The following is a 20,889-nucleotide window of genomic DNA, read 5'->3' as shown; positions in this document are numbered from 1 at the left end:
CTATCATTTTGGGTCTCAAATGCTCTTGTGGGTGGGAACAGAATGACACGCAAATAGAAGGGTGCGGGGGTAGACTCTTGTGAGCTGGTACCATCCCAGAGGACAGATTATTTGGCAATGCGTATTACCAGTAGATGGGCTCCCACAATGTTGTTCAATATCCTGAAAGCATCCCTGCAGTTTACAATTTGATGGATCAAAAAATGGAGCAATCCTCGACATTGTTTTCCTAAATGATTCTGCTGATGCTTTCAGATCTTTCTGTCGCGTATAATCTGGTTGATCACGCTCTACTGGCTGAGAGTCTTCAACAGGTTGTAGCATTTCCAGCCCCTGTGGCCAGTGGGGTTATAACATCCTGGAGAATGGCTCGGCTAGGGTTTGTAGCAGCGAAGCATCAGCAGAGCCGGTAAGGATTCATTTCGAGGTGCCACAGGGGTTATGTCTCTCACCTATACTTTAGAACATCTTGACATTGCTGTTGTGTCAGGTGCCGGATGAGAGGGGGATTACGTCCACCAACTCTGCTGATGATACTCAGTGTCTGACCCCCTTCTCTGGTGTTTATGAAAAAGATCTTGCGGTTATAAACAGTGCATATTCCCTAAATCAGTGCTGAATGGGGAGGAATAGATTGGTGTTAAATGATGAAAAAACAGAACTGATGACTGTCATCAGAGCCTGCAGGATTAGAAAGCTAGGCCGAGTATCAGCACTTTGCTATAGCAGGATAAAAAGCCAGCTACTCTCGCGAAGTTGAAAACCTTGGGGTCTACTTTTACCAACATATGAATATGAGATGTGATGAATTTTATGGATCTCTCACTTAAACTCTGCCTAATGTCTCCTCCCAGGTTGGCCAGGGAAAGGCAGACGTTTCCTGATCCTGACCATGGGGGTGGTGCTCTACAGGAGGATCACCGTGGAGGAGAAAAGCATCAGGGTGGTGAGGATATTATGAGGGATGAGACGCAGTGTTTGTCCCAAAATGGAAAGAACACTTCACAAGTACCAAAGTGTGTGATGTCTTATTGTCACTATAATGTGTCTGTTCCACCAATTGAAGATCTTAATGTGGGCAACCCCTATTTAAAATCCTCAAATATCATCAGAAATTAAACCTCTTCTGAGATGTATAAAGTTAGAAATCAACCCAAATTCCAGAGGTACGGTGAAAGGAAATCTGTGAATAATGATATTCCCCTTTTCATATACATTCGTGTGATGTTGTTTTAATTACACCTAAAAATAATTAATTTGTGTTTAAAATCAGAAATCAGACTTCAAAACATAACTTTGCTGTTGGGGACTTCAAGTCCCATAATTCCTTAGGTACTGAGACGAAGAAGACGGCTCAAGAGCAAGGTTGCAGGAGTGGTCAGCTTGTTAAGGAAAATGACCCATGCCCGAGAGCAGTAGAGAGGCTTAAAAGGCCATCTCAGGTGCAGCTCATAAACAGGAGAAGGAGAGGAAGCTGTGGCAGAAGCAGGCATATTGTTTCAGTTGGCTGTCCAGGCAGAAGTTGGAGGAAACAGAGTTTGCCGGGACCACTGCAGGGTAGATTCCAGCTGTAAATCCTGAGAGGGTCCTTTTAAAAAAGAATATGTGGTGCAGAAGTTGCGCAGTGGAACGCGCAAAAAAGAAAGGCTTTTCCCACTGTGAACCAATCTGCAAAGTCTGCACAGCTGGAAGGGTGCAGAAGGCTGTGTTGGGTGGCTGGCATGCACCTGTTATCCTCAAGACCGTTGATGGTGGCTAGAGTGCACCAGTAGGTCTCCAGAGCGAGGGGCGCTGCATGTGGAAGTGGCGAGGTTTGTCTGTTCGTGTAGAGCCAGCACCATTGAAGTACTGCGGGGCACGAAGGAATCAAAGGCCCAGCTTAAAGCTGGTGAGGGACCCGGAGTGCTCTAACCCTGTTTGCAAGTGGAAGGCAGGCACCAGTAACAAGAAATAATCACTTACATAAAAAGTATCACTCGCGTATGAGTGAAATTGCTTTACAATCTACTTTTGAATGCAAAACTAATAATACCAGCAACAGTAATATTTGTGTATTAATCGAAATGGGTAAAAGGGAAATTTAAAAGCTGGACCATTTTTAAAGCAGCAGAAAACGTTCATATTAGCAAACCAATTTACTGTAATTGTGTGGGTTTGAATAATACTCAGCTAACCAAAGGGGTGACATTGTTGCAAAGTAAGCTATACAAATATTGCCCAAAGCCAAGAGATTTACAATAATTGCCTAAGCCAAAAGAGACTAACATCAAGGCCAACATAAGGTAGAAGCTTGTAAATTCACGATTGTTCTATAAAACGAAAGCTGGTAAAAACTCACATTGCCAAAGTCAAGAGAGGAACACTTGATATTCTAGTCTTATCTATATTGTGTTGTCAGTGCTGCAGTGAGACACGCGTGGCAGAGGCTGCTCTCCTGGAGGGGAATGTTCAGAAGGAGATGAGCATTGCTTGCATGAAAGTGTTAAAGAGCACCAATGTGAATCTTGTCATTTCTGAAAAACTATTGAAAGTTCTTGGTAGTCTGTCTTGGGAGGATAGCTCAGAGGCAACGCGCTCGTCTTGGAAGCAAGACGACACGCAGCAACACAGGTTCGATCCCCGGGTCCATGCTTAGAAACCTCTGGGTATTAAGCGCGTTATAAATAACCAATCATATCATATCATATCATAAAGTTATAAAGCTGCAGACTGCTGAAGCTGTTGTGAACTTTAGGTTGTCGGTTGATCAGAACTTCAGAAGCACTATTAATTGTGGAAAAGGTGTCGAGCAGGCGAGGTTGGCCTGGTATGAGAACAAACCAGGAAGTTGAAGTGCAGTGAAGTTATGCTGACAAAGATTCATTTGCTGTTCATGATGTTGAAAGCAGAGCTGAGACAAGGTGATAACCAGAAGCTGTATTTATTTGAAATTTAAAAGTTGTGGCAAATAATCCTGACCAGAATCGTCATTGATGCTATTCGGGAATTGAGAATATCGGTTCTAGGAATAAGAAGACTCCTTTCTGTATTAAGCATTGTAGTATTGGAACTTTCTGTTCACAAATTGAAGTTGCAAACAACTGTGTTGGAACTTTGCTATAAACCAGGACTTCCTTGTTTCTTTTGGTTGAACTTTGAAAGGGAAGTCCACTTAAAAACCCGGGGAAGGGGAATGCACTCAGGTTATAAGAGGAGGCTGTGGTTACAATACAATTAGAATCAATGTTGTTGTGAATGCCCATATATTTTCTTGTGTATTCTAAGTATAAGTGTGAGGGCCAGATATCCTTTGTTAGAGTGTTTCCTTTAGTTTATTATAGGCAGGGAAATCCTCGTCAAGGTAGAGATAATGAGGCGTTATTGAAACTTATCTTTTAATAAATTGGCATGTGTTGAAAAATCATCTAAAAGTTGTCCGCCTCATATTTCTGACTCCTCGCAGAGAGCACAGGTCAACAACCTTGTATCATCCTCAGCTTATTATATCAAGGTTCTTACGCAGATGCTGCCGTTTATCTCGAAAGAGAACTATGCCAACATTGCAAGAGCAATTATTGGCACCAAATTAGGCTACTGTAATAGCCTGCTCTATGGCATTGGGAAAGGAGACCGTGCTAGGCTACAGGTTATCAAAAGCAGTGCCATTTGGGTAGTGGAAGGACTAAAAAGGTGGGACCACGTGTCACAAGCAAGAAGGAATCTGCATTGGTTACCTGTGGCTACAATGATCTACTTTCGGCTTCTATCATCCACAAATGCTTGTTTGGTACTGCCCGGACTACTTATCTGAACGTCTCTCTTGGGCTCCAAGCAGGAGGGCATTGAGATCAAACAATTCCATTCTGTTGCTAGTGCCTCAGACAAACCTAACACTGGTCTGCAACACACCGTTTAACGCAGCAGCACCCGATTTGTGGAATTCCCTGTCTCTTAATCTCGCTTAATCTCAGGAGTATTGCTTCTCTGGAATTTTTTATTTTTACGTAAGTCTCTTTTTTGAACTGCCTCCTTGTAAGCCCCATTGATTACATTTTATTTGTTCTGTTCTCTTCTGATTTATGTTGTTGTGTTGTGTTTGGTTAACGCCCCAGGTTGCTGGTGCTTTACAAATAATAATACATAATAAAATACATTTTAAAAAATGAAAAATTTGAAATGGAAGGCTTATTTCAATTACTGTTACAATGCTGTAGTAGAAATGTGTCTAGGGTGTGTCCCTTTAACCACAATGAGATATAATGTATGAAAGTCCAGTCTGTTTCCAATTTCAGAGGGACTGGGTGTCTCCTGCTGGGAGGAAGAGAAAGATATGGGTCAGAGGGGGACACTCGTACATACGGAGGACTTCTTTGTATCAGGTGGGATTCATCCCTGTGAACTTCAGCACCTTTATGCATTATGCAGTGACTTATGAGCTATCTATATAGCCTGGATTCGATAAAGGCAGCTCTGCCGAAACACGTGTCATCCACAAAGGCTCTAACATCACAAAAATAAACAGGAATTGATTAATCATCACTACTTGCCATTCCATTATTTTTCGGCGCACTATCAAGGGATAGCTCAACACAACCATTATATAACTCTTAAACAGCACTTTACTCTTAAACTCTTAAACATCAAAGTTGCCAGCCTACAAGAGCCAGGTAGATAATTGCACTATAGCCTGAAAATCAAGAAAGCATTGCTATCAATGCTCCAGATTAGATGGTGAAGTCATAGTATATTACCCCATATTTTGGAATAAAAATTATTTTTAGAGAGTAAATTAGCAAATTCCCAAAGGGTGTAATCTTTAGCTGAGTAGAAATAAATCTTAACTCTGAAAGTGATACGTTTTTGTAATACAGACTACTCTACACCTGGTAATTCATACAAATTAAAATATGCATTTTTAACGTCAGAAGAGGCAGTCATAATATTAGCGGCCCGTCTTATGGTACTGCTTTGCTGATACCAGTGATCAAAACATATCCAGAGATCTGTGTGCAGAAATGCCGGCAGTAGCAGGCTCTTGCATGTCAGTTGGGTCTTATTTTTTGGAGGGATTGATATTAGTCCCTATTGCTTTTGTTGGATGTATTTACCCGTTTTTAGGGAGTAAAAGTGGTTAGTTTCTATATGTTTCTATTTGGTTTCTATGCGTCTAAAATGTAGCTTGTTATCAGTAGTAGATGCCGGCTAAGTATTGTGACTACTCTTCTGCCTTTTTGACTAGGAGATGATCTTTTACAAACTACTAATGCAAACATACTTGATTTTGAGTACCAAGATTTTTTAGGGATAGAATATTTTGTTCTGATTCCGCCCAACTAAATTTTTAGGCAAGTAAAAATATATTTTAACTAAAAAATGTAGACCCTTTTCTCTAATCCAAATACTCTTTGTAGCTCGAAATTCCCTTAAAATGAAATTATGAATTTTGATCATATATGTCATCTTGACATCAGACAGCTCTCTAGCAGTTATCCTCTTTGTGGAGGATACAGATGCACCACCTTAGCAGTGACAGTCGCATCAAGGGTCGGACACATCCGTACCTGTTACTCCATATTTTTCTAGGTTGGGAGAATTGACCTGGTCTTAGGCAGTAAAATTAGTAGGTGCTATCTATATCCCTGAGGATGACCTATAGGCCATAGACCAGGGGTTTACAACATTGACTCACCAGATATGTTGGACTAAAAATTTAATTAATTTATATCAACCAATGCCAGCAAAAACAATGGTGGAGGATCATGGGATTCATAGTCTGAAACATCTGATGACCCAAAGGTTGCAGACCCCTGCCATAGACCAAGCACACTTGTTAGAGAAGTGTTTAGGGTGCTGAATGGAAATCAATGTCTATCCTACATTTCTAAATACTACGGCTTTACAAGTTAGTACTACTAATCATAAGTGGATGCAACCTACGTAGAAGGAAGGTCCTGGGGCCATCAGAGGAAGTGTCACATCGGTACTCCAAGGTTTATCAGGATAAGGGTATTCTGTTGGGTTCTATGTTCGCAGATCGGCAGTTTTTTTTCACTGAGTTTTTGGCCAAATATTTTCGGCTGAAAAAACGAATTGATTTTTTTTTTTATTTTGTGGTCCCCCCAAACTCCCAATTTCCTATTATCTGGTCCTTATTCCCCAAACCCCTTATGTCGCCTTACCCCCATTCCCATATTTTTCAATTCGTTTTGAGGGCCAAAAATCTTCAGCAAAAAACGCTGTGAAAAAATGCCTGAAAATGTAAGTATGTCATACCATCATGTTGTTACATTGACTGGAATTTTTTCGATGGCAATTTTCCAGTTAAAATTCCATTAAGAAAACTCATTGAAATATAGAGGGGATAAGGGGATAAGGAGATAAAAAGGGTAGGGCTGAAGGGCACTCCAAATAAAAAAGAAATATTTTGATGAGTTTTTTCGATGACATTTTTTCTGTAAAAATTCCCTCGAACAATCTCCTGTCGGCAAAACAATATAGAACAACGATAAATGGCTTGAGTATTGAAAGCAGAATGATGCAGGATCAAAAAGAGATCAGAAACATGACTGAATTGTCTGACATTTATGTGATCTGAACCAAGAACTGGAAAGTACGAGTCTGTCGTGCTGTATGGGAGGACTTCTCCAGGGGAATTGTTCCAGCTTTGACTGAATGCAAATTTTCACTTCTAATCTGTGGCACCGTTTCCATACAAATGAGATACCAGCATAATTAGATTGTCTCAATTTTAATTGCGTTGCTTTTTTTAATTACTTCTCATCTTCAATGAAGACTTATTTTGAGAAATGACGCGGGATCCCTGATTATTTAATAACAGCGAGCAGGAGGAAAAAATAGCTGCAGGCCCAAATCTCATGAAATCATAGGTGAAGTCTTTATTGCATGTGCTTCAACGAGGTTATTAGCAAACGGGTTTACCTTGTCATCTAATTTCCGTGCGCTGAATGAAAGTTCAACATAGTCATCGTTGCCTGATAATTCCTCTGCAATCACCTGCATGAAGAGAAAGAATTAAGCGTTTCATGCTTCAGGAATTAATAAAAGCCGTACAGATATCTTTATCAATTGCTTAATAAAGAAATGCAACTATTTGTTTACATTAAAAAAGAGCCATCTATTCTGATACATGTCAAAGTAATTCATGTCAATTTCAAATAATTGTGCATCTAATATCACGCTGCAATATGCTCTAATATTATTCATGATTGCCTTTACAGTGAGGCCCTTCCTCAGCCCTGTGTTTCCGGCTATGATGACATACTCCCAAGTTCTCATGGCCTAATCATATTTTCATCATTTAACTCCTCAGGTCTTTTGAATTTTCATTCTTCGAATATGTTGTCATGCCGGTGGTCTTACTCAACGATATACAATTTCCCAAATGTTTTACAGATTTGCATTTGTTATAACCAAACATATAAAAACCTCTCTCCTTACTGCGGGCCTTAATATGGTGAAGCAGGCAGTACACGATTCCACCTACTTGTTTTTGGGCTGGAAATGCCTGCAAGTGTGTGGAGGTTTGCTCTAGGCCCGAAGCTTCTTGATGCTTTTTCGGAAGGAGAATTGCGTGCTGCTCTCCTAATGTTACAGCACTAATCTATTGGAACGACAGGCATGTAGCGGTGCCTAAGGGCAAGCTTCCATTTTGACAAAACAAACAATCCCAATTTATATTGATATTCAGGTTCAGATTTCAGTGACAAGACAAACGTGGACAGAGTAATGAGGATTCCAGCGCCAATCCTGAAAGAAAGGAATATTTGAGAGCAACCAAAGCCCTTTGACACCTTTTCCACCTGCATGACCAGCCTTCAAATACCCGCTGATGGCCATGTGACAATAATAAACCATGATGTTGCCACCTCAATCTATTAACCGCTAAAGGAAAGAGAGATTAGATAAACCTGCAGATATCTTCAACAGATCTAAGCTGCAAATAACAGGACCACAGTTGCACGTTCTGACCACGCCACCAGGACAGACACCAAACATGATCCCCACACCACAAAGCTGTATCCAACGCCAGTGAACACTAAACTTAGTTTGATGCTGGTGGTTCAGGTGCAAACCGCTGCTACGCTGCACCCGATGCCCTGGGCCACCACAATGATCTCGCCGTATAACACCCCTTCATTCACCTTCCATTGAAATAGGAAACCCTCTATTAAAATGTTTGTACTAAAAAGAGGTTATGGACACACGAATCTGGCCCCCAGGACCTTTCAGTAACATAGTACTCTTGCAGTGTGTCAGACACTGCAAATGTCTGCGGTAAACTTGGGAATCACCAATCTCAGAAACTTGAAACTCCTCATTATGCTCCTCTATCACCGGAGATGGAGGTCAGAAAGAAGGAGAACATGAAGCACGTTGAACAGTTTCCATTGTGAAATGTGACAAGCTCAGAAATTCTTCCAAGCTATGGGTGACCTCAAACAGTGAGTAAAAGGACTGAGTGTCTGGTCCAGCAAAAATGGACCACAAAAGGGAGATGATCATGTATTTGTCAAAAAACGAGCAACCGTACAGTGTACCCCTCAGAATTATGTTATGTTAAAGGTTTTGTATACCGCACACTCTCACCACCTGCGTGATTCCTTGGTGCTTGGTGCTCTGGCAGATCTGTAAAGCAAGAGGGTAAGGTGGGGGTAAGTTAGTAGGACTAAGCGGGAGAAAAGAGCAAGAGAGCTGTGATGTGTTGTTGGCAGCTTCAGTTCGGTTTACACAATGTTCACTGAGTGTAGGTGTGAATTCCGGTCGGTAGCCGTCATGTGCTGTTGTGCAAGGCTATGTGTGGTTTATTTCGTTGTTGCAGTAGACCCCTCATATGGTCTTTGTGCTCTCTCCTTTCTCCTCTTCTCCCATTAATGGTGGCACCCACTGGGATGCCCTCCTGGCCTCCTTCCATTTCTCCAAGGTCATCATTAATGTTTACTCAAATGGGATCGTCTTGGTCCAATGCCCTCAGGCCAACCTTCACTTCTTTGATAGACGCTTCCCGCGCCTCATCAATTTCCTTTCTTCTCCTGCTGTCACCTCTCCCCTTTCTGTGGCTACCTCGCCCCCCCAATCTGCCCCCTCCTTGACTACCTTGCCTTCTCCTTCCCTCTCGGCCACCCCTTGGGCTCCTACTACACCTCCGAAGGGTGCACCTCTGATCTGTACCCCTCCCCAGAAGTCCTTCAAGGATGGCAACCCTCTCCATATTGCCACTCTAAACTCTCACTCTGCTGTCAAACACTCCTCTGATATCTTGAAGAACTCCTAGAAGAACTCCTGGAAGAACTTGACCTCGATGTCCTCGGTCTCACCAAGACATGGTTCACGACCAGCTCTGTCACGAGCTTTGACACGCTCCTTCCTGATGGCTGCAAGATCCTCTGTGTGACCAGGTCCAACCGCCCTGGAAGGGGTGTAGCCCTGATCTTCCCTGAGTGGATTCCTGCCTCTGTCACTCCCACCCAGGCCTACTCCTCTTTTGAATGCCCCGTCTGCAGGCTCTCTCTCTCCCCTAGCCATTCCCTTACTGTGGCTACTATCTATCGGCCACCTGGTCAGATCTCCTCCTTCCTCTCTGAGTGGGCAGAACTCTCCTCCTCACTCCTGGCCTCGACCACTCAACTCCTCCTTCTTGGAGACTTCAACATCCACCTGGATGCCTCCTGTCCTCCCTCAGGACTCTTTTGCGACCTCTGTGATTCTCTCTCACTCACTATTCCCTCTGGCCTAACTCACTCTGCAGGGCACACTCTGGATGTTCTGATCTCCTCAGACCTTCCCCTCTCTGTCCCCCTCTCCATTCCTCTCTCTTGGAGTGATCACTTTCTCCTCTCCTGCCACCTCACCCTCCCTACCCCTCAGGCCAAGCCACTTCCATCACTGCCACCCACCTTCTCGGTCATCCGACCAATGAAGCGTGTGTCAGTTGAGGCTTTCGCCACCACCTTCTCTCCCCCCACACTCCTTTGGCTGACTCTCACCCTGACACAGCCCTCTCCACGCTCCACTCTGCTATATCTGATACTCTTCGTATCCTTGCCCCTGTCATGAGAATCTGCCTGAAGACCAAAGCCAAGTGCAACTGTTGGTACGACTCAGACCTCGTCACTCTCAAACGCAAGTGCAGGGTGACCGAGAGGAAATGGCATGCTTCATGTACATCCTCTGACAAACTGGTCTGCCGCCTGCTCTAAAGGCAATACCGGCTCTCTGTCCTATCCAAGAAGAGAGCGTATATCCAAGCCTGCGTCTCTGCGGCATCAAACAACTCGGCTTAACTCTTTAAAATCTGCAAGGAACTGGCCAGTCCTGCCGCAGTCTCTACCTCTCCTGTCTCTTCCCAGGCCCTCTGCACAGCACTGGCTTTTCACTTCATCTCTAAAACTCAAGGCATCCTGTCCTCACTCTTCTCTTATACCTCCCTCTTCTCCCTGCTCTTCCTCCAGCCCTTCTGCAGCCACCTCTCCTCCCTCCTTCTCGGCCTTTCCCCTGTTCTCCACAGACAAGGTTTCTAGACAAGTCTGATCTATGAAAGTCTCGGCAAAACAGGTCCACCCCTGTTCCTCCAAAACCATCAAGGACCGCATCGACTCCCTGGCTCCTGCCTGGCTGATTTCTGCAATCACTCCTTTGCCACTGGAGTCTTCCCATCCCCCCTGAAGCACTCCCTTGTGCACCCTTTTCTTAAGAAACCCACCGATGACCCCTCCTGCCCAGCTAACTATCACCCAATCTCCATCACTCCCTTCCTGGGCAAGCTCCTGGAGAAACTGGCCATCTCCAAGCTTAATCTCCACACTGAATCTACTGGTTGTCTTCATGACCTTCAATCTGGCTTCAGAGATGCCAGAAGCATGGAAACTGCTCTCCTGAACATCCTTGAAGACCTGCTCTCCAACCTTGACGCTAACACCTCTTGAGTCCTCATCCTGCTTGATCTCTCTTCTGCCTTTGACACGGTCAACCATGCCATCCTGCTCAACCGTCTTCGTGATAACCTGGGTATCACTGGTCAGGCTCTGGCGTGGCTGGCGTCATTCCTCTCTGACGACCCTCCCAGGTCCAACTTGGGTCCTTCCTCTCTGCTATCTTTTTCTCTACCTGTGGTGTTCCCCATGGGTCTAACCTCTCCCCCTGGCTGTTCAACAAATACCTGGCACTCCTTGCCAACCGCATTGCCACTCACTGCCCCAACTTTCAGTGCCATGCGGACGACACCCAGCTCATTTTCAGACTACCCTGAACCTCCTCCTCGTCTTCCCTCATCTCTGAGTGTTTGGTTGCTATGCAGGAGTGGTGTGCCGCCAATGACCTCTGCCTTAATGCCAGTAAGACCGATATTCTCCTCATCGGCACACCCGCTCCCGCCTTTCCTGTAGCTCTCTGGCCGGCCTCACTTGGCCCTCTTCCTGCTCCAACGTGCAAGGCGAACAACCTCAGGATCATCTTCGACTCCACACTTTCCTTTTCTCCTCACATCTCTGACGTCTCTAAGAAGTCACACTAACAGCTGCACCTCCTCATAGGTATTCTCCCTTTCCTCTCCTTCCCCCAGAAGCTCACAGTCTCCAGAGCGCTGGTTCTCTCTAGGCTGGACTACTGCAACAGCCTCTTTCTAAATCTGCCTGCTTCTACACTCCGCCCTCTGCAACCTATCCAGAACAGGACTGCGAGACTTGTCCTCAGTGGAGTAACTTTGCTGAAAATGTTGGGGGGGGACATGACATCTGATGAAAAGGTGCCCCAGCCAAATGAATGGGGACACAATGGTGTGCCATGAAAGTTGGGGGGACAAACACCCCTGTCCCCCCCTAAAATTACGCACATGCTTGTCCTTGGCCTCAAGCCCAGGGATTGTATCTCTCCAGGACTTAAATCTCTGCACTGGCTCACAGTGGCTGCGAGGATCAAGTTCAAAACCCTCTGCATAGTCCACAAGGCCTTCTGGGGCCTGGGGCCTCAATACCTTCAACTCTCTCTCCCTAAATATCTTCCTGCTCGAGCTCTCCCTCCATCTGCCTCCAACTTCCTCACGGTCGGTCGCTTCTCCAAGCAACGAGTTGGTGGTAGATTTCTTTCTTCGGCTGGTGCCTCCCTCTGGAACAGCTTCCCTCCCTCCCTTAAACTTGAGGAAAACCATCTGCGTTTCCGGAAGCAGCTGAAAACCTTCCACTTTGCTTCTGCGTTTTCTCCTCCTTTCCTCTGCTGACCTCCTGGCTGTAACCTGAACCTGCACTGGCTACCTGGACACCCTCGGATCTTGGGCCCAGGTCCCTCCCCCGCCAGCGTCACACACCTGCACTGCCCACCTGGCAACGCCCGCACTTGGGACTGTTCTGTATCCCTACAGTCCCCATACCAGCCTGACACCTGATGTCTGCACTTACCCATGCACTTGCCATTTGCTGCCCATTACTTACTTATTGTTATATTCCCATGTACTGCACTGTCCCTGCCCCCTTCCCACACACTTGCGCGATCTGAATGACACCTGGCCTAATGGGATCGTTGTCTATCCTCCCTTGTTCCCCTCCCTTGCCTCGTTGCACCTTGAAACACTTGTGTATACGCAAGTTATAAATATCATATCATATCATATCATATCATATCATATCATATCATATCAGTGTTATGTTATTTTGCATTTATATAGCGCCTTATACACCATTGGTATGGTCCGAAGACGCTGGTAGGTTGAACGCCCTTGGGAACCGAAGTTCAGATCAGTAGAGAGAGTAGAGGGAGTCAAAAGTTGCGTGTGAGCACCGGGTATGTGTGCAGCTTGTGCGGTATTGGTGTAATAGCTGCTTCTTAGCGGTAGGTGTGGTGGTTGAGAGATCAGGAGTATGTGTTCGTTCTGGCAGGATTTATCCAGACCGGATGTTGCTGCGTTAGGCCTGAGGAGAATGCCTGGCTGGGGGGGTGTAACCAGCAGTGTTTACTTAGAATGATGTGGAGTGAGCGGCGGATGTTGGTATGAGAACAGTTATACCGAATGGTGTCATAGTATCTCTGTGTTCTAGGTGAGTGGTGATGTAAAGGAGAGAGTAAGCGTGGTGGTGTGATATGATGGGTTATTTGCTCTTTCAAACGTTCTCTGCATTTCAAACCATACTATATACGTCACGCAATTCTATGCTCTCCAGTCCGTTCCATGCACTCCTATCCACTCCATGCACCCCAGTCTGCGCCATACACTCCGGTCCGCTCCACACACTCATACATTCCAGCCCACCCTGCGCGCTCCAGTCCGCCCCACGCGCGCTCCAGTCCGCCCTGCGCGCAATTACCCCACAATGCCAGGACTTTAGAGCTTTCCCCACCTGTTATGCTCTCGGCAACAGTTTAGTTACATAACAAATCCCTTGTTATTTAACTGAAGCGCTGCAGAGATTCGCCAATCCGCCTGTTACTGCAAGAAACAGGCGGATGGGGAGCAGCCACCGTTGTGCTCTGCAAAGATACCTAGGCCCATATAAGAATAGCAGTGGTGCCTGGGCATCAAGAAATGGTGCAGTGAGTGGTGCTCTTTAGTACGCTCAGTACGCCAACTTGAGAATCGGGCCCCTAGTATAGTGAAATATGTGCAGTTTCTTGTGCTGTAGAGGTATGGTTGTCTTTATTTTAGAGTTTGAAATGTGTATGCAGAGGATGTGTTTTTTACTGGGGTTGGTTAGTGGTGATACGTTATCATGCCCCTCAGTTTTGACTGCCTGCGGCACATATCCTTCCAATGCCATACATTGTGGTGAGCTACAATTCCCACTCCTGTTTTTTGTGCCGAGGTGTGGGTCATTAACAGGGTTATTTAGTGGTCATTCCCTCTCCACCCTCCCGTGTTCAGACTAATGGATGTCCACATCACTTTACCCCCTGGCACAACCTGGAGTGCAGCAACCATCACCTCCATACGCCCCTTCAGGAGTGGGAGTACCTATTCCATGTGCCCATGTGCTCCCTGTGCCCCATGGTCCATCTGTTCTGAGTGTAGGTCACCTCTCTCTGCCCTTTAATTCTAATGCCGTCTATGTGTCATTCAATTAGGTCGGTCTCATCTCTCTCTTTTGTTTCGGGTAGGACCCTCTACGGGAATGGGTATTCAGATGACTCTTTCCTTCCCTGCACTTTGATGTGGACTGGCCTAGTCCCCCGTCTTTCCAGTTGTGTGTTCATTCCATCCAGTTGTATGTTCATTCCATGGGGCGTTGATGTTGCTCATTTGTTTTTGTCTCATTTTGAGCTGAAGAGCCAGGTTTTGTGAAGTTTTCAGAATTTTAGATGTTCCTTCATGGTTTGTATTTCTCTTGCGAGAGAGTTCTAAAGTTTAACAGCTAGGCAAGAGAAGCTGTTTTTTTCCTCTTGTTCGGTTTAGGTTCTAGGCAGAGGTTGTTGCAGTATCTGAGTGTTCTGGTCGGCTGGTAAATGGGGATTTTCTTTTGTATGAATTCTGCTCCTAGGCCATGGTTTGTGTGTTATGCACATTGTTTTGAAGGTAATTCATTTTTTGACTGGCAGCCAATTTAGCATCTTTAGGGCTGGAGTGATGTGGTCCCTTTATGAGAGTTTGAGGAGAAGTAGGCTTAGCTCATTGTCCATTAGGATTCCAAGGTTTTTGACAATGTTGGATGGTGTGGGTGCTGTTCCCAGTTGTGTGGGCCATTGGATGTACTGGATGCTTCTTTGGTGTTTGAATATAATCATGATTTCCTTCTTGCCCAGGTTGACTTTGAGGCTGTTGGTGTTCATCCAATCGTAGAGTTCGTTGAGGCAGTCTATTAGAGTTGTGTTCTCCTCTGGTTCATCATCGATTTTGTAGATAATGTGGGTGTCATCTCCATAGTTGTAGCAAGTGAAGCCTTGTCTTTTGATGAGGTTGATTAGGTGTGTTATGTAGATGAAGAGGAGTGGGGATAGGGAGGATCCTTGTGGTACTCCACAGGTGGTGTCCCACAGTGCAGATTTGAATGGATTTATCCATAGTGATTCTGTTCTTTCAGACAAGAATGATTTAATTCAGAGCATCCCTATGTCTTCCAGTTTATTGATGAGGATATTGTGGCTAACTGTGTCGAATGCTGCAGAGAGGTTGTGTAGTATCAGTGCTGAGTGTGTGTTGGAGTCTGCGTTGGTCTTTAGGTCATCCCAAATAGAGAGAAGTGCCATCTCTGTCCCTCTCATGGGTCTGTAGTCGACTTGTGCCTGATCCAATAGTTGGTGATTTTCGACGTGTTCCAATGGATGTTCATAGACATAGGTCACTAATAGTTTTGCCGGATAGGTAATGTATGAGATCGGTCTGTAGTTAGAGAGGTCTTCCAGATCACCCGCATCCTTGAGGAGTGGTTTGATGTAGGCATATTTGAATGCTTGCAGTACTCTCCCTGTTGAGAATTATTGGTTCAAAAGGTTTATGTAACATTCCGATGGTGTGCCCTGTGTAATGATAGATTAATAGATGTCAGGTAGGGGCGGGTCCATTGGGGAGCCTGCTTTGTTGCTTTGTTTCCCCAGCTTGAGGAATTGCTCTCCAAACATATTGGTGAAGCTTTGCTGCTTGTTCGTTGGCCCCCGGGGTAGGTAGTGGATGGTGCGCGATCTGTTTGTTTGGTCTTCTTTGTATGATCCAATGTATGTACGTGATTTTATTTTTAAAGTGGTCTGAGAGATCATCTCATCGTTTTTGTGAAGGTACCAGTGTTTCATTGCATTTAGGAGGATTTCTCATCTCATTTACGATGTTGACTAGTTTTTTCTGGGTGTTGGTGGCTTTTGTGATTCAGTCGTTGTAGTATTTCTATTTGGCTTTGAGAGTTTCCTTTTTATATGCTCCGATTTGCTTTTGGTAAATTACTCTTTTGGGTTGGTCGTACTTTTTCCTCCATTCTACTTCAAGCTTCCAGTTTGTTTTTATCATTGTATTGAGGTGGGGTGTAAACTATCTTGCCACTGCTTTATTTTGTGATGGGATTAAGGGTTTTTCCAGGGAGATGCTGTCTATTGTATCGGCGATCCATTTCTGGATTATGTTTGCTTTGTTGTCTATGTTAGTTCCGTCCAGGGTTGTGCTTGATGGTTTTGAGGATTAGAGTTGTTCTTGTAAGTTACTGCTTGTGATGGTATTCTAGCTTGTCCAGATCAGGGGAACTTTTGGGGCTGTTTGGGTGCTATAGATGGTAGTTGGATTACAAACGGTATAATGAGCTTGTCAATCCATAGTATTTGCATTGGTGGCACAGTTGAGATCAGTTTCTGTTCGCAAAGATTGCGTAGAGAGTGTTATGTTATGTTATTTTGCATTTATATAGCGCCTTATGTACCATTGGTATGATCTCAAGGCGCTGGTAGGTCAAAACGCCCTTGGGAACCGAAGTTCAAGTCAGTAGAGAGAGAGAGAGAGAGAGAGAGAGAGTCATAAGGTGCGTGTGAGCACCGGATATGTGTGCAGCAGGTGTTGCATTCCTGTGATAGCTGCTTCATAGCGGTAGGTGTGGTGGTTGAGAGATCAAGCGTATGCGTTCGTTCTGGTCGGTTGTTATCCAGACTGATTCTGGCTGTGTTAAGCCTGAGGAGAACGCCTAGGCTGGAGGGTGTGTAACCAGCTTTGTTTAGTTAGGATGATGGGGAGTATGAGGCAAGTGATGGTATGAGAACAGCTATACCGAATGATGTCATAGTATCGCTGTGTTCTAGTTGAGTGGTGGTGTGAAGAAGAGAGTAAGCGTGTAGATGTGATATGGTGTTTTACCTTAGGTGCTTGAGATCGAGCACACTCTAACCGTTCTATGCAGTGTGTCCTGCTGCGTGTGTCACTCCTTTCACCATCTGGCATAGTTTCAATGTCTCGAGCTGCTTAATTAGTTATTTTTGTGAGGTTGCGTTGTCATCTTCAAACCATATGTTGAAGTGCCTGAGGATTATCAGGTGATCATGTTTATTGGCCAGGTTTGTGATGGCTTTAATGAACGTGTCTATGAAGGTAGCATCGTAGGCCAGTGGTCTAGAGATGAGTATTTTTTTTATTTTTTTTATTTATTCACATTTTTAAAGTGCTCATACAGCCCAGGGGCATCGAGGCGCTGTTACATAATATTTTTGTTGTTGTTCTCTGCATATTTATAATGTGCTTAAATACCCAGAGATTTCTACGCGCGGCTCCGGGGATCGAACTTATGTTTCTTCATGTTGTCTTGGTTCCAAGGCGAGCACGTTGCCACTGTATGAATGTGATGTTTGTTTTTGGGTCCACTGTCAAGTGTAGGACAAGGTATTCACAGTTTCTGATGTTCAGTGGGGCAGCTATTTTTATTTTCTGGTTTTCTTTGTAGGGTGCTGAAAGTCCTCCTTCTCTTCTTCCTTTTTCTATTTGCCTGTGTGCATTTGATGTTGTTGGGCAGACAACTGTGTAGTGTGACTTTGCAGTTGTCATTTAACCAGGTGAATAGGATGTCGATTCCTGTTGCTGTACGTCTCCTTGAGTTTTAATGATGTATGGAATGAAGGTGTCGTTTTCCCTCTTTCTCCGTCCAGATGTTTCTCCTCTTTTCCTGTGCAGTTCTGGTACCTTGATGGGGTGTCTAGGATTGTTGGCGGTCGTAAGTTGCTCTGGTAGTTGGTCTGTTGGAAGGTTTGGTGTTAGATATAATGTTTTTTGTCTTGTTTTAGAGTTTGTTCTATTTTCTGTCACGCTTATGGGGGTGTGTTCCATTGCGTGTCTGTTTTGGTGTGGTGGCAGGGTGTGGTTTATTCTCCAAGTTTTCTCTCGCACTATCTTGTTCTGTGACGTGGCATATTCTGGTCCCTTAAAGTCTTCTAGTTTATGGAGTTTGTGTCATTGTACTTGGGTTGCAAGGGCTCTTGCCCACCTCCAACATATTTCTGAGTCTTGTAGGGCTTGGTGTAGTTCTTTTCTTTGTTTGATTCCTTTTTTTTCTGGTTTCTTTGAGGTTTCAGTGGTCTGGGAGGCGCTGTCGAGGGGCAGTTCTTTTCTTTGTTTGATTCCTTTTTTTTCTGGTTTCTTTGAGGTTTCAGTGGTCTGGGAGGCGCTGTCGAGAGGCAGTCTTTGGGCCTGATAGCTACTAGATTGGGTTGAGGGGGAGTCCAAAAGGGGCAGAGCTGGGGGTGGTTCTTCAGTGTGTGCCATAGGTGGCCGTACCCTTTGGGCTATCTATGTGAAGTCTACACTCCTCAGGTTATTAGAGTACTGGCAGTTTGTTGCTAACTTTATACTTTCAGCTAGCTACCCCTAGGAACCCCTAGATTCTAAGTACAGTGGAGGTGGTTGAGCATCTAAAAGTGGGGGTCCTTACTATATGGAGAACTAGTTCTGGAGTAGTTTAACTCGGAGCGCAGCTGTAATGATAGAGAGAGGCTGGAGCTGAACCCAAAACTGTAACACAGTGCTAGAGGGCAGGAGCCTAGAATTTGAGAGGCAGCGATTGGGATGGATGCCCAGAAGTCGAATAGCAGCCAGTGTAGGAACACCTCGAGTTGGAACCCAGGAGCAGTAAGGACACCCCCAGAGCTGGTAGACAGTGCCTGAGGGGGGCGAAATGCCTACATTTGAGAAACGGCAGTAGGCAAAAGAAAAACACCTAGGTCTAAGACACCTGGACAGAAGGAAGAAAACCCAAATCACAAGCACAACAGCAAATGCAGAACACCTAGGTTTGAGATTCCTGGATAGAGGGAAAATGTCTACATTTCAGACACAACAACAAATGCAAAACACCTAGGCTCGAGATTCCTGGAAAGAGAGAAAAACACCTACATTGCAGACACAACAGCAAATACAAAACACCTAGGCTCGAGATTCCTGTAAAGAGGGAAAAACCCCTAAATTGCAAACACAACAGCAAATACAAAATACCTAGGTCCAAGATTCCTGGATAGAGGCAAACACGCCTACATTGCAGACACAACAGCAAATGCAAACACCATAATCAAGATTCCTGGATAGAGGAAAAAACACCAACAATGCATATTACTGGATAGAGGGAAAAATGCCTAAATTGCAAACACAACAGCATATGCAAAACACCAATATTCAAGATTCATGGATAGAGGAAAAACACCAACAATGCAGACACAACAGCAAATGCAAAACGAGATTACTGGATAGAGGGAAAAACGCCTAAATTGCAGACACAACAGCAAATGCAAAACACCTAGATTCGAGATTCCTGGATAGAGGCAAACACGCCTACATTGCAGACACAACAGCAAATGCAAACACCATAATCAAGATTCCTGGATAGAGGAAAAAACACCAACAATGCATATTACCGGATAGAGGGAAAAATGCCTAAATTGCAGACATAACAGCAAATGCAAAACACCTAGCACTTAAGTCTTGGTGCACAGCAGTGATGAAAGAATACTAGGTAGCTTGCTAACTTTGGTGTGCTATGTTCTGCAGGTAAGAAAAGTGGTAGGGATTTTGGAATCCAGTGATTGCTGTTCTCTCCAGCCAGACCACTGTAAGAATATTAGAATGGAAACACTTTCTGCAGGCCTATTCCCAGAAGGTAGCAGGGATTACATCTGGAAAAAAAGCGCACAGAGAGCGCATTTTATCTATTGAAGACAAAAGAAAGAAGACGTCGAGTAGTAGAATGCACCAAATGATTTTATGAAGTCATTGCTTTGAGAAATAAGACCTTCAAATTGAAGTGTTTACAGAGAAGAGCAAATAATGTTCCTGTTGTTTCTCCTTTTCTGTTTATTCCCATTTTGATCATTTCCATATTTCACAAAATGCCTTTAAAAAGCCACTCAAGGGGGCAACAAAACACTGCACAAAGTAATGCCATCTAAAAAATGCATGAATAGTATTCAGAAAAATAGCTTTAAGAGGAAGCTGTCAGACAGCGGCGACGGGTCTTGCGAAACATCTGGAGCAGGGAAAAGGTTGGCGTACATCTTAAAGCAGAGAGAAAGGCATTTGTAAACTCTCTGGGGGCACACTTGAGTAGTCTCCCTTATTAGGGATAAAAGCATCCTAAACCAAGAAGTTGAGGCCTATCAACTCTGAGGAACTTACCTTGTGCGTTGTCCCCCACAGCAACACCGCAACGTGGCGCTTTCCCCTGCAAAGCTCGAAGGCTTTATTATCGAGCTTGGACTTCACCCAGAAAATCGCTGGTAGCTAGTGCAGACCACGCAGAACTCAGCTACATTATCGAAACACAAAATGCATTGTAGAATTGGAGTAGTGGTGTTCTACATGCCATTCTGCACCAGGGGGTCCGAATTACAGACACCTTGCACCGGTGCAAGTGCAATTTTGCACAGTAGTTGCACTAGGGCGAAGTGTGCACTAGTGCAAAAACATTTGGGCTATATTAGAAAACCTTTGTACAATTGCAAGTTCAATTTTGCATTGTATTAGCAGTAGGGAAAATTATGCCCTTGGGCAAAAACCTCTTCTTTCAATGCATTTTTGCACACAGGCAATGTTTGCCCTAGTGCTAATGCAGAATGGTATTAGCACTAGGGAAAACTTTGCTCTGGTGCAGAATTGCATTGAAAGTGTATGTTTGTTTGTACCAGGGCAGTTGTTCGCCCTGTGAAAATGCCAAGCAAACTTGTACTTGTCAAGGTCGAAAGATTTTTTAACACTCACATGGCCCCAATGTTTTTTGCACCAGTGCAAACTTTGAGCTAGTGGTAATACCGCACACAATTGCAGTTGCCATGGAGCGAAGGTTTTCTAATGTAAAAGAAAGTTAAGAAACTGAAGAAACCAAATCTGACTTCTTAAACTACCATCTCTGAAAGAAGCCAAGGCAACCATAAAGAGGGTCAGCCTGCTTTTCAATGACAAGAAACTGCAAAGAAGCCAGACACAATCTCAAGACAGGACCAGGCTGACTGGGCACCAAACTAAAA

General features: G+C 44.5%; 1 protein-coding gene across 3 annotated transcripts in view; it reads right to left on the bottom strand.

Annotated features, from left to right (window-relative positions):
* The window catches only part of CPNE4 (copine 4), a 1,706,709-nt gene that overhangs the window by 730,404 nt on the left and 955,416 nt on the right, over positions 1 to 20,889 (bottom strand). For all 3 annotated transcript variants that reach the window (XM_069648719.1, XM_069648721.1, XM_069648720.1), the window contains exon 5: positions 6,919 to 6,993. In XM_069648719.1, the coding sequence (XP_069504820.1) occupies positions 6,919 to 6,993 (75 nt within the window). The remainder of the gene's footprint in view (positions 1 to 6,918; positions 6,994 to 20,889) is intronic.

Source organism: Ambystoma mexicanum, chromosome 2q (genome assembly GCF_040938575.1).
Source record: "Ambystoma mexicanum isolate Mex_15411 chromosome 2q, UKY_AmexF1_1, whole genome shotgun sequence".
Taxonomy (NCBI): domain Eukaryota; kingdom Metazoa; phylum Chordata; class Amphibia; order Caudata; family Ambystomatidae; genus Ambystoma; species Ambystoma mexicanum.
This window is presented reverse-complemented; position numbering and strand designations above follow the sequence as displayed.